General features: G+C 56.7%; 6 protein-coding genes across 6 annotated transcripts; 4 read left to right on the plus strand and 2 right to left on the minus strand.

Annotated features, from left to right (window-relative positions):
• Positions 1-252: 252 nt before the first annotated feature.
• On the plus strand, positions 253-1,741 carry EsH8_II_000983 (ubiquitin-binding protein CUE5; the record flags this gene model as incomplete). Its single annotated transcript, XM_083264281.1, has 4 exons — positions 253-273; positions 354-675; positions 727-1,263; positions 1,320-1,741. 4 exons carry the CDS (start codon positions 253-255, stop codon positions 1,739-1,741), a joined length of 1,302 nt encoding a protein of 433 aa, XP_083121603.1.
• Positions 1,742-6,209: 4,468 nt separating this feature from the next.
• On the plus strand, positions 6,210-9,790 carry EsH8_II_000984 (uncharacterized protein; the record flags this gene model as incomplete). Its single annotated transcript, XM_083264282.1, has 7 exons — positions 6,210-6,259; positions 6,288-6,372; positions 6,585-6,707; positions 6,771-6,821; positions 6,888-7,689; positions 7,752-9,547; positions 9,608-9,790. 7 exons carry the CDS (start codon positions 6,210-6,212, stop codon positions 9,788-9,790), a joined length of 3,090 nt encoding a protein of 1,029 aa, XP_083121604.1.
• Positions 9,791-9,996: 206 nt separating this feature from the next.
• EsH8_II_000985 (uncharacterized protein) lies at positions 9,997-10,799 on the minus strand (the record flags this gene model as incomplete). The annotated part of the gene is made up of 2 exons (XM_083264283.1): positions 9,997-10,610; positions 10,697-10,799. 2 exons carry the CDS (start codon positions 10,797-10,799, stop codon positions 9,997-9,999), a joined length of 717 nt encoding a protein of 238 aa, XP_083121605.1.
• A 532-nt stretch (positions 10,800-11,331) lies between these two features.
• Positions 11,332-12,072, plus strand: EsH8_II_000986 (cytochrome oxidase complex assembly protein 1-domain-containing protein; the record flags this gene model as incomplete). Its single annotated transcript, XM_083264284.1, has 2 exons — positions 11,332-11,500; positions 11,588-12,072. The coding sequence occupies 2 exons, from the start codon at positions 11,332-11,334 to the stop codon at positions 12,070-12,072; spliced, it is 654 nt and encodes a 217-aa protein (XP_083121606.1).
• Positions 12,073-12,361: 289 nt separating this feature from the next.
• On the minus strand, positions 12,362-13,381 carry EsH8_II_000987 (large ribosomal subunit protein uL3; the record flags this gene model as incomplete). The annotated part of the gene is made up of 1 exon (XM_083264285.1): positions 12,362-13,381. One exon carries the CDS (start codon positions 13,379-13,381, stop codon positions 12,362-12,364), a length of 1,020 nt encoding a protein of 339 aa, XP_083121607.1.
• A 304-nt stretch (positions 13,382-13,685) lies between these two features.
• On the plus strand, positions 13,686-14,153 carry EsH8_II_000988 (uncharacterized protein; the record flags this gene model as incomplete). The annotated part of the gene is made up of 2 exons (XM_083264286.1): positions 13,686-14,002; positions 14,057-14,153. The coding sequence occupies 2 exons, from the start codon at positions 13,686-13,688 to the stop codon at positions 14,151-14,153; spliced, it is 414 nt and encodes a 137-aa protein (XP_083121608.1).
• Between the last annotated feature and the right edge of the window lie 579 nt (positions 14,154-14,732).

Below are 14,732 nucleotides of genomic sequence, written 5' to 3' on the forward strand. Positions count from 1 at the left end.
AACTGGCGCCTGGCCTGGGCACGCTTGAGGCGCGGCGTCATCAGCTTCGCAACCCACTTTAATGTCATCTCGCCAGCTCTCTCCAACCCCTCCGTCCGGGCGCGCAAATCCAACGTCCTTGCACGAACAATCTCGCGAAGCAGCAAATTACATATCCTTGAGAAGACAGGCTTCGAAACCCCTCCTTTTTGCAACTCATTTTGCAATACGCCCCAAAGCTCGGCTGCCAAGAAACGAAGCAAGACAGTAGCCATGTCTGCCCCAAACGAAACAGTACGCCACCCGTCTCGAAACACCCAAAGTTTATGCGATGTTCCCTACGACTGACACCTCATTTCTTCTGTGACTTTTAGAACAAGCCATCATCTACGAGCGTGCCGGAGTCTCCCACCACAGTCCGGCCCTTGGATTTATCCGACGACGACGACGTCCAGGAAACTGGTGTTCTCGGCGGTGAGGACTCCCATCAGAATACCAACAACGCCTCATCCAACATGGCCTCTTCGACAGCTGCTGCCGAGGCCGCCCCGCCGAAGCCCCCTAGACCCTCCACCGAGACGCAGAAGACCGAGGACATCTTGAAAGAGGCGTTCCCAAGCATCGACATTTCTGTCATCAAGGCGGTCTTGAGAGCTAGCGGCGGACGCATCGACCCGGCCTTCAATGCCCTCCTTGGTATGTCGCGTGACCACCCGGCGCAAGCCCTGTGCTGACAGGATACTACAGAGATGACCGATCCCGATGCGGCACAGCACGAGACCACCGAGGAGCAACCTCCTCCTCAGCCTCCCCGACCTCAGGGCGGCGCGCAGCTGTCCCAGCTCGAGGCGGACGAGCTGTACGCACGACAGCTGGCGGAGCACTTTGACAACGTCGGCAACTACGAGGAGAGAACCTCAAACCGAAGCACCGGCGGACGCGTGAGACGCCAGCAGACGGGACTCGAGCCCAGAACGAACGCCGAAGACCGCGAGTCCAACTTCTTCGACGACGAACTGCCAGTTATTCAGGAGAAACTCAGGAAGGGGTTCATCGAGACGCAGGGCAAGGTTAACAACTGGATCACGACGATGAAGAAGAGGTTCGACGAGGAGTTCGCCGACGAGGAAGACAATACTCAGCGACCTGGCCAAGCTCAGGGACAGTACGGTGCTCGACGACCCGGAGAGTCGAGCCGCCGGAGCGGCGACTACGAGAGATACGATGCCGACCCGCAGGTTCTCAGCGACGACTTCGCCGGTATGAAGTTCACTGCAGATGGTAGTAAGTAGCGAGCCCCTTTTTACCACCGCTAGCCACGCGTGCTAACAGTGGAACAGCCCCGGTCCGCGATAACAGCAGGCCTTTATCCAACCCCGACCTCTTCAAGCCCCCTCCGCCCTCGAAATCGCCCAAGTCTCACGACGGCCGCAAAGTTGCGTTCAGGGAAGGTACGGAGGAGATTGACGTGTACGGGTCATCGCCCCGGCGCTCTGCCGAAGACGTTTCGGGATCCAAGTCCAAGCCTAGCAAGTGGCAGCCCCTGTCGACGGTTGAGCCGAGCCCCATCAACGACAACGATCCGTTCAGTCTGGGCGACAGCGAGGATGAGAGGGAGGCCAAGGAGAAGGCCACTTCTAGCAAGGAGGACAAGTCTGAGGATAGCGAGAGGCTGAAGAAGGCCGCCGCCGAGGCAATGGCGGACAGTCTCGTCGAGTCCAAGGCAGGCGAGTCGGCGGGTGCTGGTGCCAAGAAGAACTGAGCGCCGGGAGGCTGATGCGTCGTGGTTGGAAGAGGCGAAGGCGGTTTTGCGTTCCTACGATACTTTCATTTCAGATATCCAACCCCCTTAGCTCAGGCGTCAAGAAAGGGCCTGGCAAAAGGGGTCTCGGGAGGCATGGGGACTTGGGGTTCGTGATTCCCCTATTCATTTCATAGGAAGCGTAGTCAGGACATCTAAATTCAGTGTTTTCTGCAACACTTCCGAACCGAGCAGGCCAAGCCGGCAAAGCGGAAGCGGCTTGGGGCGGTGAGACGGCCGGGGCCAAGATTGACATGATGGCCACGGGCATCGGGTCATGCATGCTATCATATGAGGTGAAGAGGTGCGGTGATGTTTTAGAGATATGCCGGTCCTCGATCTCCCGTCGGACGATTTGCCCCTGGCGCAAGGAAGCATTTCGACATGTGCGGATGCGACTCTTTGGGGAAAGGGATTCGGCTCCAGCTCACGACGCGGCAAGACGCGGATATGAGAGGGGATCATGGGCCGGCCTGATACAGACTAGACGAGGAGGAGCCGAGCTGATTACGATGTACAGTAGCGTGCAGTTGGCCTGCCCCGCCAAGCAGTGCCATCCCTAGACAGCCGCAAAGCGGTTCGCACGATCCGCCGCCGCTGAGTGTTCAACGTGGTTGCTGAGTGGTGAAAGCCGCCACTAGATGTTGACAGGTTCAAGGAACAGGCGGCCCAGAACAAGTGGTGTCTTTACCCAGGGGTGAGACCTCTCGCATACAGGCCAATATTACCACTCCTTTAGTCAGACGTGGTCAATCGTGCTGAAGATTGCGGCGCCTTGCCCCGCCTCCCTTCCCCGATCCATCCATCTCCAGTAGCGAGGCGTTCATGTGTGCATGCATGCATGTTGAAGAATCATCAACTCGGTAGCGGTTGGTTCACGTTAAGCAGGGCAATTTCGCGCGGAGGGCTCCCAAGCTACTCGATGCTTGCATATATACAGCCCGGTAGAAACCATAATCAGACGGGAAATGTTAGGTTTACATATAATAGCAGATCATGCATGTCACTCGAGTTGGATCGTCAGGCTCGCTCGATGGCTTCTGCAGCGAAAGAGCGAGAGGGGACCAGGCCCCTGAGCCCCCCTCATAGGTTGATATGCCCCGCATTGGGCGGCGTTTTTCTTCTGCCCATCACCCTCCGGATGGTCCCGTATTGCTGCGGCATACTGGAGCCACCAACTTCTGCTGCATTTACGCGTGGATCTTCACAATATGGCTAGAGACTAGAGATGGTCGGCTATTCTCAAGTGGATTGGGATTAGCTAAGACAGTTTGTTAAAGGCTAAGCACTGCCTCCGGAGAAAGGTGGTTTACGGCGGAGTTGTCTGGAGCGTGGGCTCCCATTCACCAAACGAGGTCCCATCGGGGCATCTCGGGGCCATTGTGAGCATATTGCGCCGTTCGGAGCTGAGCTTCAACGAGTCCAGACGACTCTGAAGAGAGATGTTGGGGTGTTGCGGCATAAAAGGAAAAAGAATGGGGGTGGGTTTTTATGTTTATTTTTATATTGGCTTTAATTTTTCTGTTGGCGTCTGACCAACTTGCATATTGGCTTGTTCCCGAGCAAAACAGCGGTGGTGGATGACGGACACTTGGGGAACCAGGTCGAAGAGCGGCAGGCTCTCGAGACGTGGGACAAGAGTCGAGTGGTGGATTTTTATTTTTGTTGGTTTTGTGTGGCTCATGCGCAGCTTGCAGCTCTCGTTCTCTTTTCAGCCTCGTCCTTGGTATGTCGAGCAAAAAACGTGGTTCGTATGCGAGCCGCCATTGGCCGGCGATCTGAAGACTTGGCTTTGGGGGAAGCGAACCAAGCGACGCAAGTGTGGGAGGGGTTCCACGGGTGTTCCTTGAGGCGATTGAAAGAGGTACATGCCAATGAGCAATGTACACACCTCCTGCTAAGGTGCCCCTCTTCCGACCCTGTTAGTGACGACTGCGGCCATGGGGGAAAAGCAGGACGCAGGACGAGACTTTGCCCGATGAAGAGATTTCGGTTGCAATTCCTGGGTCCACGGAGAAACGACGGCACACGTGCTCAACCTCTTCGATATCACAGACTGCCGGCCAGGTGCAATACGCCGTCCGTTGGATAGGCGATGGAGAGGCCAGAAAGCGGGCACGTTCCATGAGGCAAGTCGACCGATTCTTTTTCTTGCGTATGAGATGCCCCCCTCCCCTCCCCGCAAGAACCTGCCCAAGTAGGCAGGCAGGCACGGGGGGCTCGTCTCTTGCTTGTGATGTTGACCCGGTATGCTCTCGCTGCGCAAAGACGTGGAAGTACAGATGCAGGCAGGAGGGTGATCATGTACATACCCACGGCGGGCGGTTGCTGAGGTACCTACCCACCTACCTACCCGCCTGCAGACGTAGGTAGCAATTCCTACGATGCCTGCTGCAGGCAAGGTAGCATAGCGCAGCCAACGGAGCTTTGGTGTCCACGTTGGGAAACTTTCCTAGCACGGCGAAACACCATGCGCTGGCTGTCCACAGAAAGGCAGAGCCACCACGCCGCGCCGCGCCTAATGCCGCCAGTCTCTTCTCGTCGTCCGGCTTGCCCTCCCTGACGGGCGGTTCTTGTTGCTGTTGCAGGTGCAACGTCGTGCTTGGTGCAAGGGTTGCAGAATAGGTACCCCGCACCAGACAGCTAGACAGGGGGCATGATCGGTATGGGCAAGAGCTGGGTGGTGGGTGGAACCGTAATTGGCCCGTCACTGACGGTGCCGGCCCTCCCATTGGGCAGACCGGTGCAGTGGTTGGCCAAGGCCCCCGGTCGGCGCCCATTGGATTTCACGACGTTGACTGCCCGTTAGCCCGTCGAGGTGCCAGTCCCCAGTCCACCCTCCCAGTCGCATCCCACCTCTCACTCACACCCGACCCGAACTACAGATCTGGGCCGCCGCTCTTGCTGCCGCTGCGCTACGTGCCTCGAGGTCGAGTTGCAGAACTGAACGTTCCGTACCATTCCTGCCTTGCCTTGCCTTGCCTGGCCTCGGTGTGCCTTGTTGGACTTGACTTTACTCTCACACAAAAACCAAGACAACCAATCCTACGCCGCAACCACATCGGATTGGCATCACAACCGCTACACCCATCCAACCACAGACACAGACAACAAGCGATCTTGACCATCGCTAGAACCTGCCTCTCTGCCCGGTAAGCGTGATCATTCCCCCAGCGCTCCTTGTGATCTACTCCAATTCGCTATCCCGTCTGCTCTGCCTGTTGTTGTTCTTGTCCTCTCCCTCACATTACCTTGCCTTGCCTTTCCCTCTGTCTCTGCGTCCTTCTCAACCTCACTTTCTCTCCATGCGCCACTGCATGCCACTCTCACTCGGTAGCATCTTCGTTTCCGTCTCTTTCAGTCAAGGGGAGGGACCTGATCCAACACCCTGGTCCGACCATATCAAGTCCTGGTCCACGACCTTGTCTCTTTGACCTTACCCGACCACTCGGCGCAGCTCATCAACGGCTCCCGCCCAGATCATTCCCTGCCCTGCTTGAAGACAATTTCGGATATGCCAACCGACAGTGTAGCTCAAAGGCGAATGGCGCTGACATAGTATATTGTTATCCCCTGCGAACGAGTATGCGCGCGTCCATTCACCGTTCCCCTTGCCCCCACGCAGCCTCCTGTCTCGATTCCTATTACCTACTCATGGCGCAGGTTTCTAGCATATACCTGGCCATGCCCCATGCCATGAGTGCCGTATGCGTTGGGCACCCCTCTTTCACCGGAACCTGGTTGTCGCCGAGGCATGCCCGGGATAGCTTCAGCTTGCCCCCCACAGACTACCCATTCCGCTCGCTGCACATCAGTCTCTGCATGGATACCGTTCCAGGGATCCTCCTCTTCCCGCGTTTGTTCCGAGCCCAGAACCCCAACTACTTGATGGCTATGTCGGCCAAGCGGCCAACTTGCTGCGGGACGGCACACACCGACGTTCATGTTTTGTTTCTTCATTCGAGACAACTATTTTCTGACTCAGTCAATAGCTTCAACCCTTCACTCGAGTTGGGTCTGTACTTGGACTCCTCTTTTTGCATTCTGTTTTGACTACAGACTTCATCTGTCGGATCATTCCTAAACGGCTTACCGAAAGCCTTGACGCTGTGAATCTACTCACTGCCAAGTCGAGCAGCTCACGCCACCCAGGGGCCCCCACGTGCGACACTCTTCATCATCGCACAGCTGCCCCCAAGGCACTATTGCCGCCATCCGACGTCACTCAGTACATCCTTGTGCGGCTCACTTGCCTGCCTGTCGCCGACACGTACGCAAGCCGGCGAAGCCTTACTCTGTCATACTGACCTCGCACCCACCTGCAGACTCTCACTGGCAGCTTGCCATCACCGGAGAGCTCGCATACTGCTGTCGTTGAGACGTGTTCTGCTACCCTTGGACGCCGTGATCTCACGGGCGCCCGCCCACTATGTCAGTATTTCGGGCCGCTGTGCTCGTCCATCAGAAGTGCCCTTGGGCGTATGTGGCTGCGCTAACATCTCAACAGGAAGTTTGGCAAGCAGATACAGAAGCGGCAGCTTGAGGTACCCGAGTATGCCGCAAGTTTCGTCAATTACAAAGCTCTCAAGAAGGTATGTTTTCCGTTCTTCTAGATTCGTGCCCCTGTCCCCTCCCCCCCGTATTGGGCGGCAGCTCGGTGTAGAAACCACAAAAAAGAAAAGCACCGTCCGAGGATTTAGCCACTTTGGTACCCAACCTATCCCCTCAGGGGCAAGGGGATGGATGGAGCAAGCCTCCACGACAACCAAACATACGCAGCGTTGGCACTGACGCAGGCTACTAGCTGATCAAGAAACTGTCGGCTACTCCCACGCTGAGCGCACAAATCGACCCCCTCCGCTCCACAATACCTGTAGATTCCCAAGCTGCTCTCCAGGCAAACAAGGCTACTTTCTTCTTCCAATTGGTAAGTCCCCAGCCATGGGTCAATGCAATGAATATCCCACCATACTTACTGACTCTCGAACAGGAACGAGAGCTCGAAAAAGTGAATGCCTTTTATTTACAGAAGGAGGCCGAGGTAAGCACCCGTTTTTCCTTGGTCAGTTTCGATGGCTGTTCTTGACTGAATCTGACGCCCGTATAGCTCAAGGTTCGGTTGAAGACTCTGCTCGACAAGAAGAAGGTCCTGCAATCACGTAATGGGGTTTCGAGGCGATCAGCCAAGTTCACGACCCTTGAGGAAGGCTTTCAACAGTTTGCCGGCGACCTGAACAAACTGCAACAGTTTGTCGAGATCAACGGAACCGCCTTCTCCAAAATCCTCAAAAAGTGGGACAAGACATCAAAGTCCAAGACCAAGGAGCTCTACCTATCCAGAGCGGTAGAGGTGCAACCCTTCTTCAACGCCACCGTCATTAGCGAGCTCTCCGACCAGGCAACGACCAGTCTCCAAGACCTCGGAGCATGGGCTGAAGGGGACAATGTCAGCTTCGAGCCCCGTAGTGACCACATTGTGAGCAGCCAGCATCTACTGGGAACCGACGAGGGCGATGCAGACACTCTCCTGCTTGACACTGTCATATCTGGGAACCTCGAGGCGCTGAGGGATCTGTTGGTTCGAATGCGGACTGCAGCTAGCTCGTCCGGGGGCTCCGACATTTCTTTGATGGAGAGAATGACGCGGACGTTCCTCGCAGCAATCCACGAAGCGCCCAGAGAGACTCTGCAGGTTCTTCTCGACACGGGTTTGGTTGACATTCAGTCAGAGGACGACATCAACGAACGGAACTGTCTTCACCAAGCCGCAATCTACGGAAATTCTTTTGTTCTTGAATACGGCCTGGCGAAAGGTGTTGCCGTTGATCGTACCGATGTTTACGGCAGAGTTCCGTTGCATTATGCTAGCATGCATGGACGCTTGGATATGCTCGATGCCCTTTGCAGCGGTAAGATTGGAACACGCCCAAGGATCGCCCACCAAAATTGCTAACGTTGTGTTGCGTTGCAGCGGAATTTGCTCAAACGATAGACCTGATTGACCATGACAACTTTACGCCACTGGTGCATTCGATAATCCACGACCACCTTCAGTGTGTAGAACGGCTGCTCGCGAAGTCCGCTCGCATCGACCCTGTGTCTGATGCAGACCATGTGCCGCTCAATCTTGCGTGCGAGCACGGTTCGTTGGCAATTGTGGAGTTGCTGCTAAGGCATGGAGCGCAGATCGTCCCCGACGCCGAAGGGCTCTATCCCCAGCACCTTGTTGCTCGGTCCGGACAAACGCCAGAGCTCCTGCTGTTGCTCAAGAACTTTGGCGCGAATCTCGACCAGGTCGATAAGTTGTACGGGTGGACGCCTTTGGTTCATGCTGCGAGCGAGGGCAACGTGCCTTGTCTCCAGGCTCTGCTGGATGTTGGAGCGGATCCTAATATCGTTGACGAAAAGGACCTGCCGGCAATGTACTATGCGGCTTGGGAAGGCCATCTAGAGTGCATGAAATTGCTTGCTCCGTATAACGCGAGGACGAAAGCAAGCCCCATCATCCTGCAACCTGGGCTAGGGCCGATGATGGCTAGCAGCGGGCCCGACCCGATGGCCCTTGATCCGGACGCCATTCCCGAACTCGAGCTTCCGCCGCCGATAATACCGCTCCGGCGCTACGGGCATAACTTCCTGGATACCAAGACTGTAATCCAAATCAGTTTTGAGGAGAACGGAGACCAGCCTCTGGTGTTCTTCCATGACGGCAAATATCCGGCCGCCCGTCTCACAATCTCGTCCAAGGTTTCCGATCTCATTCCGAAGAATATTATGCTGCCTTTCCAAGAAGATACCCGAATCGTTTCCTTTCAAATCGATAATCTGGACTCCTTTACACTGGATTTCGACGTCTTTCCCACCTACGGCGCGAAGATCATCGCCAAGACGGTGGCACTCCCCAACACGTTCAAGGCGCTTCTCAGTAGCTCAGGGAAGTGCTGCCTGCCCCTGTTCGACCCAAGATTACGCGCCATTGGCCAGATCAGCTTCCATACCCAGGTCATTAAGCCTTTCAACGGCAAGCCGCTGGAGATTACAGATTTTGAAACATATTGGAAGGCGACGAGCCAATTTGACAGGAGTCCGAGCACGTTCGTTACGGGTTCAAGCTTATCTGGCGACTTTGTCCGACTGTTCGCCCAACATACCAGCGATGGTGTGCCCGTCCTGTGGCCGAGATGGACAATACCTTGCGGCGGCATCGACCTGCCAATTTCAAGGTTGACAATGGAGCAATTCAACACCATCACGTCAAAGAGCCCAAGTCGGGTTGAATTGCCTACGCTGCGGTCGAGGCCTCTGGATGCGATTGCAGATGTCCATCGGGTTCTAGCCACGGCAGGCATTCCTCTCAACGAGGCGCTGGCTCTGCTCCCGCATGGCATGCATGTAAACATCCAGATATTGTACCCAACGCTGGAAGAGGAAAGGGCGCTGGGGCTTGGTCCATCTTTGGATCTTAACACCTTTGTCGACTCTCTTCTCACGATTGTGTTTGACCATGCGCGCGCACAGAGAGCCCAGTCCCTGGAGTCAGTCCGCTCCGTGGTTTTCAGCTCATACAACTCAAGCATGTGCACTGCACTCAACTGGAAGCAGCCCAACTTCCCCGTCTTCCTCTGCAACGACCTCGGTCGGGAGGATGTCATGGCGCCGCCGGATGTTATCCAAAACCACGGCCGAAGATCCGCGTCGATCAAGGAGGTGGTCAGGATTGCGCAGAGCAACAACTTTATGGGGTTGATATGCTGCTCGCGACTACTGGTATGTATCTGCCCGCTCAACCAACAAATGCCGTTGCTATGTTTACTGATCATGTCGCAGGAGATGGTCCCCGCTTTGGTGGATGCGATTAAGTCACAAGGCCTTGCCCTTGTCACGGACAAATCGCTGGAGCCGTCATCGGTCCATTCCCTGACAGATCCGTTCCCGCGGTTGCCCAAGGGGGTGGATGGTGTACTCAAGAGTCATGGTGTTCTTCGCTTCAACGAGTCCATAGACGTGTAATGAGTTGTAATTACGTGCCGATATTAGCAGATAGACTTGCACAACGTCCCTGAAATAAAAATACAGTCCAGCTCCAGCCACCCAAGTGAGCGTTTAATAACAATAATAACAATTCGTCATCATTCTGGCATTAGTCGTGAAGCAACCCCCTTAGTCCCGTGGTATTCATAAACGATGCTGGCGAAAACACACACCGGCGTCATCACTCACGCGCCCTTGTAATCATACTTGAGCGCACCCAGCTCCTTTTCCGGATCCACGCTACCCATGACCACCTTGGCAATGAGAATCACCACGTACACGATGGCAGGCAGGTTTCCCAGTCCCACGTGTCCGAAAGTCTGCCTCTCGTTGGACTTCATGAGGAAGCCCGCCAAGACGAGCATGGCGCAGAGTCCAAGGTTGAGGTACGGCAGGTACAGCTCCAGCGGCGACTTATGGTTCTCGACGAACGAGAACGAACTCCGTCTGGGCCTCCTCTGCACCGGGATTTGGATCGGCTGGTACTGCGACGAGGCCCCAGACACAGACGACGTGGAAGAGGAGAGCGACGATGAGGGACTGACGCGGGGGGTTTTGGGTCGGGACCAGGCGTCGAGGAAGGGGATTCCTGTCGTCCCCGGCGGTTGGGTATGGAGGAGGTAGGCCGTCGACCCAAGGGATGTGAGAGAGAGTAGGGACGTCATGGGGGAGGCGAGGCGGAAGAGGGCGATTAGGTAGGGTATTGTTGTGAGGAGGGGCAGTGAGAGGAGGAAGGTGCGGAATTGGGCGTTCCGGGCGGCGTTTTCGTCAGCGAGGCGTTGGATCAGGACTTCTTGTTCTGTTTTCGTGGGCGGAACTTGTTAGTAGGTCCTCGTGAGGTCCGTCGACTGGGAGGGGGCTGGGAAAGGGTGAAGCGTTCGTTACCTTCTTCGTCCATTACTTCGGGCTGAGAGTCTGCCGAGTCGTCGTCTGTGGGGTAGTGGAATGTGCGCCGCAGGCGGGCGGCTGCGCCTCTGGGTGCTGCCATTTGAAGTCTTGAGCCTATGATACGACGACGTGGTATTCGGGTGTCGCTAGAACTTTGCAAGAAGAAAAAGAAACGGGGAAAAAGAGAGAAATACTGATGTTTGATGAAGACACTAGCTTGCTCCGTAGTTGAAGATCTGTCGAAGAGGGATCTTACATGGGCCAGGTAGCTACAAAAAGCTTGGGAGGCCGGCCAGCCTTATGACGCGCGCCAGCTGGCCATGCGGGCATGGGGTCGGGTGAGAAATGATTGGCCGAAGCTCCAGCGAGGCTTTTTGCCTGGGGTGATGGTGGGTGGGCTGGGCATCCCATTCTTTTTTTATTTTTTTATTTTTTGCAGATGCGCGGGCGCCAGGGCCCCGGAATTTTTTTTTGGGTAGGAGCTTGGCCCGCTCTGCCGAGACCAACCGCAACTTCATGACCTGATCTCGGAGTATTCCGAGTTTTTGCTCAGCCTCCAAAGTACCAAACAGACGGAACGAACTCCCACCACCACACAGGAACACATACCAGGGGTTCTGACTTTGCCGACAATGTTTTCGAGAACGATTACCAGGAGACTCGCCTCCTCGCTGCGGAGCGCCGCCGCACGGCAACAACAGCAGCAGCTCAGAGTGCAGACGCAACGGAGATGGGCCACCGCGGCGCCGAAGCCCGGCTCGGGACCGCTGATGGAGCGGCGAGCTGACCGCGAACTCCCGGGTAAGCTCCCCCTGGCCCCTCCCCCTACCGTGTCGAATACTCGGCCTCTTAGCTCCCCCGTACTGACACTCGGGCGAACCAATACAGACCTCAACCAAATCACCTTCCGGTGGTCCCGCTCCCTCCCCATCTTCGCCGCCGTCATCGCCGCCTGCAGCCTCGCCATCTTCAACTACCAAAAGTCCTCCTCCCCCGTCATCGCCTCGACGCTCTACGCCCTGCGCACCTCGCCCCAGGCGCGCGAGATCCTGGGCGACGAGATCTACTTCAAGCACCAGATCCCCTGGATCTCGGGCGAGATGAACCAGCTGCACGGGCGCATCAACATCGGCTTCAGCGTCAAGGGCACCAAGGGGGAGGCCATGATGAAGTTTGCCAGCTACCGCACGTCGCACAAGGGCCTGTTCGAGACGACAGAGTGGAGCTTGGAGACGCCCGACGGCCGCAGGGTCGACCTGCTCGACACCACGGACCCGTTCAAGGGCATCATCGGCGATGATCTCGAGGACGATGTCGAGGACCAGGCGGCGTCGGCGGCGACGAGGGGCTTCAGGCAGATGAACCTGAAGTGAGATGACTCGGTTGCACTTGTCGGACTGGGGCACAACACAGCACTTACTTGCGCGCGCGCGCGCCAGTTGAGGTTCTCGCGTGGTGGCCTGAGGAGAGGGGGGAGACGGGGGGAGGGTAATTGCGCATCAAAAGCAAGCATTTGTCTAGTGGGTAGTCATTGGGTTTGGGATTCGGGGCGAGAAGTTGGCTCTAAGCTACGCGCCTCTCGTGGGGTGTGGGTGGTAAATGTACAATATGTATAGTACACGGACTTCGTAAACAACAACGGGAAAAGGGGAAAGATGATATCTATACAAGTCCCGCCAGTTCTCTCCTCTCCTTCTTCAGCTCCAAGTGCCTCTCCCTGGCCTCCTGCAGTCTCGCCTCGGCATCCTCGTTGCTCTCCAACAGCTCCTTCAGCTTTTCCTGCCTGTACGGGAGCGCCGGCGCCTTCCGCTTCTTGGCGTCCTGCAGCTGCACGACGCAGCCCTTGGGTCCGGCGACGGCGCCCTTGACGAGCACGACGCCCAGCTCGTTGTCGACCTTCAGGACCGTGAGGTTCTGCACCGTGACGCGCTCGTTGCCCATCCGTCCGGGCATCTTCTTTCCGGGCATGACTCTGGAACCGGAGCCCTGCGAGGGACCGGTGGTACCGATGGTACGATGGTTGAGAGAGTTACCGTGGGACGCCCCCTGACCGGCGAAGCCGTGGCGCTTCATACCACCGGCGAAACCCATGCCGCGGCTGTTGGAACGGACGTCGACGTACTGGCCCAGCTGGAACCAATCCGGGAACAGCTGCACGCCGATGGGCAGCAGCCCTTCCTCGGTGCGGACCTTGAACTCGGCGAGGTGGCGCTTGGGCGCGATGCCCTTGGCCTCGAAGTATCCAAGCAGCGGCCTCTCGACGTTGCGAGGCTCCTTGGTGCCCATGCCGATCTGGACGGCCCAGTAGCCGTTGTTCTGCCGTGTCTTGTTGGCGACGACCTGGACCTGGTCGAGCTGGAGGACGGTGCAGGGCACGCGCTTCTTGCCGTAGTAGACGGCCGTCATGCCCTTCTTGATGGCGAGGACGCCCGTCCGCAGGGGGGTCGTCTTCTCACGGCGAGCGAGGGCGGCGGCGGGACCGGTGGTAAGGGCGGGCAGGCCCGCGGTCGGCTGGTTGAAGCGGGCGGGCTTGCTTCGGGGGGGGAGGGTCGACCAGCCGTACTTTACACCGCGCTTCGCGGTGAAAGGGAGGAGGTGGAGGCGGGGTGCGACGGCGGCGGCATTGGATATCGTCGGCGATCGGAGGAGCTGAAGGCAGCTCGGGGGCAATCGGGGTGCCATGGTGGATGGCCGGGTTTGGAGGGAGAGGGTGTGATGGTGAGGTTGGGGGTTTGGCGGCCGCGAAGTTCGTTGGAATGGAATTTTTTGGGTTGAAGTCGGATCAGAAGGCCTGGGGGTGGAAATCTTGATGTGGCCCGTGCGTCCCCAGGATTGCTCTGGTCGTCGAGCTCTCTCAGGAGCTCGAGCTCGGTTTCTCACTTGACATTTGAACAACTCTCATCAGAATCGGTCCTGAAATTTCAACCTATCATTTTAAAGGCCGTCGGAAATTCCCAATAAAACCAAAATAAAATCACCTTACACCATGCCTCCATTGCAGGGCATCCAGATAACTCGAGCCTACAGGCACCTCTACCGCGAATTACTCCGGGCGGTTCAGTTCGAGGCGCCGTACAGATATGTCGTCCGCGACCAGCTGAGGACGGCATTCCGGGAAAAGGGTGGTTCAATTGACAGCGAAGAGTACAAGAGGACGAAATGGTTTCTGCAAGCGGCGTCGAGGGAGAGCGGCGTCGAGCACAAGATCCTCAAGAACCTCGTCCGCGTGGCGCACGAGCGACACAAACTGCAGCCGTGGAGGCATGCCTACCGCAAGGCCGAGGAGATCAAGGACAAGACGCTGTGAGCAAAGAAAGGGCCCTATGGCTGCATTGATGCTGATTTCGGATTCCCCAGGATTCAGCAGGCCAACGAGATGAATGCTACGGCGTATGATCACTTTGACATGACGGTGACCATGTTGAACAAGACGATGGGAATCCGCTTGCGATGAGGCAGTCTTAGACTTCAACTTTACAGTTGACGTTTATGCCTCAAAAAGTCTAGCTTTCGCAATGTCTGGACTTTCGTACTTCAAGAGTGCCGCCTTGGTGGTAGAGACGTGGCCTAGTTCTCTGAGGCTCTAGGTCAAAATTCGGACCCACAGGTGCATAGAAACAAGGGGCAGCTGCGATATATGCAGCTTCGTATAGGCAATCACACACAGCGGCGTATAGCAAGCCCCATCAGCCCAGATACCACGCAGCAGGGCTTGTTGTGGTGCCAGAGTGGAAAGACGGCGAGACGGAACCGAAGACGGACAAACTCGGCCGCAGTGCAGTGCAGTCATATCCGGAGGTAACCCATTGGAGGAAACCGACTCCTTCGAGGAGATCGCCAGTGCGACTTTGCCAGCCGGGCGATCTGCAGATGCGTGGGGTCAGCAAGTGAAACAGCTCATATCTGGTTGGCTATTCGAGTCTGCGAGATGGCCGCAGCGGCATATTCAAAGCCATCGAACGGTTTTTGAAGGGGCATGTAAAGTAAGGGGGGAGGGGGGGTTGGGGGGTTATTTGGCGCAACCAACTATGTC

This window comes from Colletotrichum jinshuiense, chromosome 2, assembly GCF_051148585.1.
Source record: "Colletotrichum jinshuiense chromosome 2, complete sequence".
Taxonomy (NCBI): Eukaryota; Fungi; Ascomycota; class Sordariomycetes; order Glomerellales; family Glomerellaceae; genus Colletotrichum; species Colletotrichum jinshuiense.